This window comes from Syngnathoides biaculeatus, chromosome 5, assembly GCF_019802595.1.
Source record: "Syngnathoides biaculeatus isolate LvHL_M chromosome 5, ASM1980259v1, whole genome shotgun sequence".
Taxonomy (NCBI): Eukaryota; Metazoa; Chordata; class Actinopteri; order Syngnathiformes; family Syngnathidae; genus Syngnathoides; species Syngnathoides biaculeatus.
Window position 1 is genome coordinate 20712027 of NC_084644.1, and position 8881 is coordinate 20720907.

At 45.5% G+C, this 8881-nt stretch overlaps 1 protein-coding gene across 1 annotated transcript; it reads left to right on the plus strand.

Moving 5' to 3' along the window:
• Nucleotides 1–3160: 3160 nt before the first annotated feature.
• On the plus strand, nt 3161–7069 carry tent5aa (terminal nucleotidyltransferase 5Aa). The gene is made up of 2 exons (XM_061820222.1): nt 3161–3586; nt 3947–7069. Exons 1-2 carry the CDS (start codon nt 3161–3163, stop codon nt 4724–4726), a joined length of 1206 nt encoding a protein of 401 aa, XP_061676206.1. The 3' UTR covers nt 4727–7069.
• The last annotated feature ends 1812 nt before the right edge of the window (nt 7070–8881 follow it).

An 8881-nucleotide genomic window follows, 5' to 3' on the forward strand; every position in this document is an offset into this window, starting at 1 on the left:
TTGAGTCTTACTGATTATATGGGGTGAACAGGTGTCTTTATGCAGCTAACGACCTCACACAGGTGCATCTGATTCAGGATAATACATGGATGGAGTGGAGGTGGACTTTTAAAGGCGTTCTAACAGGTCTTTGAGGGTTCAGAATTCTAGCTGGTAGGTGTTCAAATACTTATTTGCAGCTGCATCACACAAATAAATCGTTAAAAAAATCATATATTGTACTTTCTGGATTTTTCTTTTGAGATTATCTCTCTCACAGTGGACATGCCCCTCCGATGAAAATTTCAGACCCCTCCATGATTTCTCAGCGGCCATATAGCAGGGTGTTCAAATACTTATTTTCTTCACTGTACGTAGTCACTAGGTAGTAGTGGTCCTGCACCTCCCCTTTTGCCCTCAACCAAAGAGTGCCTTTTGTTGTGCAGCTGATTTTTTTTTCCATCATTAATTTTACCCAAAATATTTTGAAATCTGTTGGCCATTGATTTGAGTCCTGAGGAGAATTGTACATATGCGCCCACATTGCCCCTAGGACCCCCTCCTTCTCCTCATTTGAGGAGAGGTGTATTGACCTTTTATACCCACTGTTGCCTCCCTTTACCTCCTTTATCATTAGGTGTAATCCATCCGTCAATCCATTTTCTTGGCGTCTTATCCACACAAGGGTTGCGCGGAGTGCTGGAGCCTATCCCAGCTGTCAACGGGCAGGAGGGTACACCCTGACATGTTTGCCAGCCAATCGCAAGGCACATCGAGACAAACAGCCGCTCTCACAATCACACCTAGGGGCAATTTAGAGTTTCCAATTAATGTTGTATGTTTTTGGGATGTGGGCGGAAACTGGAGTGCCCAGAGGAAACCCATGCAGGCAGGGGGAGAACATGCAAAATTCACACAGGTAGCTCTGGGATTGAATCCGGCACCTCAGAACTGTGAGGCCAATGCTTTCCAGCTGATCCACCGTGCTGCCAATAGTTGCAATATTAACTGTAAGTATTTTAATAACAGAAATAAATACATACATTACATTCATTCATTCATTTTCAGTACCGCTTATCCTTCCTGTGCTTGTGAACATGCTGGAGCTGATCCCATCCATCTTTGGATGGGATGCAAGGTACACCCTGGACTGCTCGACAGCCAATCGGAGGGCACATCATTTGCACTCACATTCCCACTTATGGGCAATTTGGAGTCTTCACTTAACCTACCATACTTGTTTTGGGGATGTGGGAGGAAACTGAGAAAACTCATAACCAGGTGTGACTGGATTAAAACCCAGGTCCTCAGAACTGTGAGGCAGACGTGGTAACAAGTCACCCAGTGTGCTACCAGAAATAAATAACTTAAATACAAACTTGTGTTTTTCTTATTTGTATGAATACTTTTGGTGATGGCTGTCCCTTTTTGTTTGGCTTTAGCACCTGCCCCCCAAAATGCCTGTGCATGTGCCTGCTGGTTCACACTGATGTCATCTATCAGACATGGGACTCATGCATTGAGACATAAAAGCATCCAAGTTAGACTTTTTAATAAAATACCGCTCCATACAGAAAGGATACAGAAAGCCAAGGATTGAACCTGATACGCTACTTTGAATTCAGTACAATTCACAAAGAACATAGCAGGATGATGTTAGTGTTGCCCTATGAGGAGAGTAACACAGGAGCCATTGTTTGGGCACATTGAAGTTAAGCAAATGGGATAATCAGGCTTTGGAGAGCTGAGTGGCTATCGATGACGCAAAGCTACACGCTGCCAAATAGAGTTACCCAGCCGTGACGGAGATGGTTCATGACCCGTACGCAGATTTGAGTCTTGACTATCTATCTATCTATCTATCTATCTATCTATCTATCTATCTATCTATCTATCTATCTATCTATCTATCTATCTATCTATCTATCTATCTATCTATCTATCTATCTATCTATCTATCTATCTATCTATCTATCTATCTATCTATCTATCTATCTATCTATCTATCTATCTATCTATCTATCTATCTATCTATCTATCTATATCTATCTATCTATCTATCTATCTATCTATCTCCGGATAATTTAATTGCTTGACAGTTACTTTCAAGTACTGTACTGTATCTGTATAGCTTTGAGTGACAGGACAAAATACAGCCTATAGGAGGCGATATGGCAACATTTGTTGTTCAATGCATTGTGATGTATGTATGTCTGTATTTATATATTTGATGTTTATTTCCCTTTACAAACATATTTGTCCAAATATTTTCGTTAATCTTGAAGTGATCTCAAGAGTATCCGAAAAGGCATACAGTATACTGATTTGTGAAGTTAAACTGTTTGAATAGCTCATGTGTTGAATCGTTTCAATAGTTCCCTTTTTTTCCCAATAGATGCATTGTTAGATGGTTTATGATTTTATTCCAATGACAACGTTTGTGATGCGCGTCAGCCAGGTTTTTTGCATTTGGTCTCCTTCGCAGGGAACAGCAGCACGTGAAGTGGGCAGGTAACTGTTAACCTCCCCAGCAGTGGAATTATAGAAGACCGCACGCGCACGTGTTGCTCTTTGAGGAGAGTATTTTGTTGAAAGTGTGTGTGTGTGTGTGTGGGGGGGGGGGGGGATATTCGAAATGAGTATAAAGGCGCCCCCAAGACTCTCCTTGTGACGGGGGTGATTGTGAGAGGGAGGACTCTTCCAAAGTATGAACCGAAGAGCCGGTTGTCCATGCAAATTCATCAAATGATAGGCGTGCCTTGGCGCGATGGAGCCGCAAAAGCAAAGCACCTCCTGGATCATTCAGCACCTTCAAAGACTGGGATGCGCTCGTGTCCAGCAGCACTGGACGGAACCTTTGTGAAGCGCTAAATTAGGCTTCACTTTGTAATTCCTCCTCAGTGCAATCGTGAGGTCCCCAGCTTTGGCTCTCTGGGATTTGTAAACTCACTACTTGCCTAAAATTTGCTATTGTCTATTTGTAAAGGGTGTGTGCGGCTTTTTTGTGTGTTGTTGTTGTTTTTTTTTAAACCTTTGTTGAAATGCAGAGGTTAGATTTACATGACGTTGAAGTTACTCCACGAAACCGAATCAGTGCGTAAATACGCATTCGCTCCAATTTTTTGCTTTTTTTTTTTTTTTTTTTACCAAATAAATAACTTGATAACAATCCTGCATCGACATGTCAGAGAGCGACAGCAGCGCAGCCGGCAGCCGCCTACCCGAAACAGACGGCGGCAGCGTAAGCGTGCTTAGCTGGGAGCAAGTGCAGCGTCTGGACGCCATCCTGACCGAGACCATCCCGATCCACGGAAGGGGCAACTTCCCCACGCTGGAGATGCAGCCCCGCCAGATCGTCAAAGTGGTGCGCAGCAGGATGGAGGAGAAGCAAATCCACGTCCGGGATGTCCGGCTAAACGGTTCCGCAGCCAGCCACATACTGCACGAAGACAGCGGCTTGGGGTTCAAGGACCTCGATCTCATATTTTGCGCAGATATGAAAGGAGAAAGGGATTTTCAGGTTGTGAAGGACATTGTTCTGGACTGTCTCCTGGACTTTCTACCCGACTGTGTGAATAAAGATCGGATTACTCCTTTAACGTTAAAGGTAGGGCAACGCACAATGAAGACTTTAGGAATTACAATTAATATCAGGTCAAGAGTTGATGAGATTTAATCGCCAATTCGGGTTACCGGTTGTTGTGCTCACCCTAATGTGCAATAAGATTATGTGGTGCGAGTAAAAGATTCCCAAGAGGATTGTGTAAAACCAGTTTGGAAAGTAACTTGAGCTCAGCCAGCTGGCTCTCATATCTCAGTACCGTCTTCGCTTTTAATTATCAGCTACAGTAAGACCAAAGCTAATGTATGTCTGAATCTTGGATGGCAATATTTATGCATAACTGGGTCCATATTTGATCACAGATGGATCCAATATTCAAATCTTTGTCATTTTCGCCTCTCACAGGAAGCCTACGTGCAGAAGATGGTGAAAGTGTGTAACGACTCCGACCGGTGGAGCCTCATCTCGCTCTCCAACAACCGGGGCAAGAATGTGGAGTTGAAGTTTGTGGACTCCCTTCGGCGTCAGTTCGAGTTCAGCGTGGACTCTTTCCAGATCAAGTTGGACTCCCTGCTGCTCTTCTATGAGTGCTCCCAGAACACCATGACCGCCACCCTCCACCCTACCATCATGGGCGAGAGTGTCTACGGCGACTTCAGCGAGGCCCTGGATCATCTACGTCACAAGATCATCTGCACCCGCAACCCGGAGGAGATCCGAGGTGGCGGCCTGCTCAAGTACTGTCACCTGCTGGTGAGGGGCTTCCAGGCAGCGTCTGAGTCGGAGATGAAGTCCCTGCAGCGTTACATGTGCTCCCGCTTCTTCATTGACTTCCCCGACATCGGGGAGCAGCAGCGCAAGCTGGAGTCCTATCTTCAAAACCACTTTGTGGGCCTAGAAGACCGCAAATATGACTACCTGATGACGCTCCATGGGGTGGTCAACGAAAGCACGGTGTGCCTCATGGGACACGAGAGGCGACAGACCTTAGGGCTCATAGCCATGCTGGCAGTGCGTGTTTTGGCCGAGCAGAATGTCATTCCAAACGTGGCCAACGTCACCTGTTACTACCAGCCTGCTCCTTATGTGGCAGACGGTAACTTCAGCAACTACTACGTAGCGCAGGTACAGCCGGTGTTCGCCTGCCAGCAGCCTGCCTACTCCACCTGGCTGCCCTGTAACTGAGCCAGCCCGGAATATCCGAGGAGGTTTGTTTAAACGGGAGCACACTTGCCACCACAAACTTGCCCCGGTGGTCGTTTTTGAATGTTTTGCATCAAAGCTCGGGTTTTTGTTCATACATTGAGTATGAATGATAGATAACAAAACGGTTGACTTTCAGTGAATGTGAATATCTCCCGTTTCTTGAAACAGCAAGCCCCATTGACTCATTATCGACTAAACACGGGACTGTCTACTAATACAATCGGCAGAGCTGTCACTCAATCAAGAAGGGCGCAACTAAATCTGTCTCGGTGCCCACTGAGTTGCAAACAACTCCAGGCCTTCTCGGAGGGGTGAGTATTTGCCCCACCCACCGCTGCCCTCAGTGTGGGGAGAAAATCAAACATCTGCAGAGGAGCACATTATACTCAGCTGCATTTGGGAAGATGCTATTTGCATGAACTTTGGTTATCAAAGCAGCATCTCTTTTTCATTTGGGTATAAATATGGTTGTTAGAGACCAAAGATTTCAGATTGTTCCTTACATTAAAACTCTTTTTTTTTTTAAATGGGGAATTAGGATGAATCTATTTGTATTTGTGAACATGTGTTTAAGTGCCTACGGCCCTTCAGTGGGCAGAGAAATAAAGAAAAAGAAAGAGCAGGCCAATTTTTGATTGTTTAGTGCAGCACACAAGACAACAGCACCAGGAAGGCTTGTGAATGTATGACACAGATGGCACCTAGACTGGTGTTTGCCAGTAAAGTGCCATAAATTATATACACAGTAAACCATACCACCATTACGTGCCCCACTTGAATGCTGGTATTGTTTGCTACTAATGACAGCTCTTGACCAGGGTGATAATTCTATCAGAAAACCTCCTCAACTGCAGGTTATGTTTATATTTTGTAGGGAAGGCATGATTCTTTCTCACCTGAGAAAACTACACGTGCAGTCATACAGGTCAGCCGAGGTCGATAGCCACTTTGATTTTTTTCCACTTTGCAAATATGCACGTGAAGCCATCCTTTAAGTCCAGGGGGTGCACTAAATCCATTCATTTGACATTATCATTGGAATCAGTAGAAAATGTGGAAAAGCATCTATCATCTTCATGTATAATGGGATACATTCTGTCTCGCCTCATGCTTCACGTACCATAAAAATGACATACTATGTAGGTGGGTATTGTTTTTTTGTAATTCTTTGCTCAAATAAAGTAGCAGCAGTGACAACAAGCTCCTTGACGCCACCACAATGTTCAGACAGTCAGACAGAGCTGCCGCATGAAGAATATTTGCCGTGACACCTCATATGATGACACACTATTTGCTGTAGCACCCTGACAGGGAATTCCTCAGCTGCTGCTCAAGCACTCCGGCCTGGTCTGCCTCTGCAGACGTTCTCTTGAGGCCTCTGAAAAATGCTCTGTCTGACAATTCGGTGATCCGCTGCGGTAGCGTGTACATTAATTTAAGCCATCGGTTTGGGTGTAGAGAGTGGATGTGTAGCGATAGAGTGTGTGTTGCTTTATACAGCAGTAATAAAGGCAGACGGATCAAACTTGAGTGAGAAGTAAATGTAGCAAGAGGGAATCAGTCTGGAGCAATGGGTGCAGCTGGTGATGGGGTTTATCTCGAGGGCTACTGTGCTTCACTGTGCAAACTTGATCCCATCTTAACGACGGTGCTGCTTCATTTCTTTATTCTGGTTTGGGAGACCAAAGGCATTGCGCTACTTTTATCATCAGATGAAAAACAGACAAACAAACAAGAACAGATGTTTCATTTGAAAGATGTTACGATTGCAGCATAGCTACTTATTTCATGTTGTGAATGCTTCACTCTGCCGCATTACAAAAACAACTTTGTACATATATGAATATAACCTCCAGCTTTATTGATTCACTTACGCCGCCGCTTTTCCTGCAGTTATCTATAAAAAGCAGATCGTTGACCTTTGAATAGCAGAATCAAGACAAACTGCCATTAAGCAAGGTATTTATCATCCTGTCTAATGCAATCTCTTCTTGTCAGTGATCGTGCAGGCATTCTATTGCCCTTTTTGACTCAGTGATGTGTTGCCAGCCGACTAGCTCGCGAGCAGCAGTATGCTTGTCGAGACGTGATTGTGCCTATCTGTTCAAGATTGTGCATTAGCGCATTGTCCTGTATACGTTGACTCCACGATGTTCACCACGATGCAGTCTTTCACAGAGCACACAGGGAAAACAGTTTGTCTGTTTTTTTTATGAGTGTTTTGTTACATAAACGTATCAGAGACTGCGTATGTTGCAGCACTTTTAAATCTGTGATTGGACTTCTATATAGGATATATGTTCTCAATAGCTTTTTGCTATCTTACAGTATGTTGTGTGTCAAATGGGTCCAAATTTAAGGATGTTTTCATCAATAAAATATTTAAAAATTCCACTGTCTCTTGTCCTGCCTTCGCCCATTGAAACCCACAAACTTTAACCATGTTTTCATATTTTCAGTTTAATCTATCATCTTCAATTTCCACAATCTCATAAATATGAACATTGCGTGTATTGATCATACTGTTAATCAGAATCCGAGTGTGAAAATGGCCACTACATTAAGTTGATGTTGAAAGCTGCAGATTAATTTCTTTTTTCTTTAGTATCTCAAAAGGATCCTTGTAGCAGTCACCCCAATCCATCTTCTGCTACCGCACTCGCTGGCTGACCCTCTTGCATACATGTGGAATTTCTTCAGGAATTCACCAAACAAATCTATCGGATATTGTATCATCAATCTTACGGAGTTCAACAGGCCTGTAAAATAAAGCCACTATTGGATCATTTTATAAATGTACTTATTATACGTTGAATTGGTGCTGGAAATGTGTCCACTTTCAGGTTGCTCCATTTTTTTTTAATACCTGAATCAGAATGTCGCAGTGCTTGACAAATGGCACAGAGTCCTTTATTACATCTTTAAGTCTATTCCATTTGGATTCACTTTCCGTTAACATGTAAGATAACATGATAGGAAGAGTTGACATTTTTGTTAGAGAAGACTAAATACAGAACAAATATAAAAGAATTCCAATATCGGAAATGTCATGCTCCTGGCTTCCTGCCCAGGCTGGGCGTGGGCAGTCAATTGGTCGGCGCACACCTGCACCTTGTCCCGGCTAATTACACTCAGTATATATAGGACCCGGGGGACGACTAGCCCTCCGCCAGATCCTTGCCTTTGATGCTTCGTTCCCGTACTCCCGTTTGCCTGACTTATGCTTTCTGTGTACTGACCCACGCCTGTCCCCAGACCACCCTCGTAAGCCTGCCGTTACTATTACCTCTGCTTGTTTGGACTATCTGCCTGGACCCAGCCGACTCAGAAGCTATCCGTCGCTCACTGCAAGTCCAGGGCAGACGCCTGGTTGAGCAGGAGGCTGCTCTCCAGGTAACCAATCAGAGGCTTCATGAGATCTGCGCCCGGCTGGAGCCGTGGCTGCCACGCCAACAGTGGCCACTCCGCCTGTACTACCGGTTCCGCCAGCACCACCCGCTACGGAGCTCCCCCGTGCCTGTGTGACCCCGTTCTCCCGACCAGAACGATTCTCAGGCGACTCAGGGAATGTCAAGCCTTTCCTCGCACAATGTGATCTCCATTTTGAACTGCAGGCTTCCGTCTTTCCCGCGGACCGCTCCAGGATCGCCTTCGTCATTTCCCACATGACGGGAAGGGCGGAGGCATGGGCCACGGCAGAATGGAGTCGTAACTCAGAGACTTGTCATTCCTAGACGTCATTCTTCTGCACACTCACCCAAGTGTTCCAGTATGCGGCGCCAGAACGCAAGGCAGCGGCTTCTCTCATGACGTTTCGCCAGGGCCGTCGTCATGTCTTGGACTACGCGATTGAGTTCCGGATCCACGCCGCCGAGAGTCAATGGAACGAGGACGCCCTGCACGACGCCTTTTTCCAGGGACTCTCTCCGCAAATCCATGGTCAACTCATCGCTGTGGATCTTCCTCCTTCGCTGGACGCACTCATCGCGTTGCCCCTCAAGGTCGACCAGCGACTGGTAGTGCAGGGGCAACTAGAGGTGATGACCGAGGGGGAGAGAGAGGTGTCCAGTCCGACCGCTGCCCGGCCGTCCACGCTGCCCTCCACGGCTGGACTCATGCAGGTGGAGGGTCTCG

What these genes read in the sequence shown, in the direction of transcription:
- tent5aa (XM_061820222.1), top strand. Translation starts at nt 3,161, where the DNA reads ATGTCAGAGAGCGACAGCAGCGCAGCCGGCAGCCGCCTACCCGAAACA. An exon ending in TTACTCCTTTAACGTTAAAG is followed by an intron (nt 3,587 to 3,946) that starts GTAGGGCAACGC and finishes CGCCTCTCACAG; the next exon opens with GAAGCCTACGTGCAGAAGAT.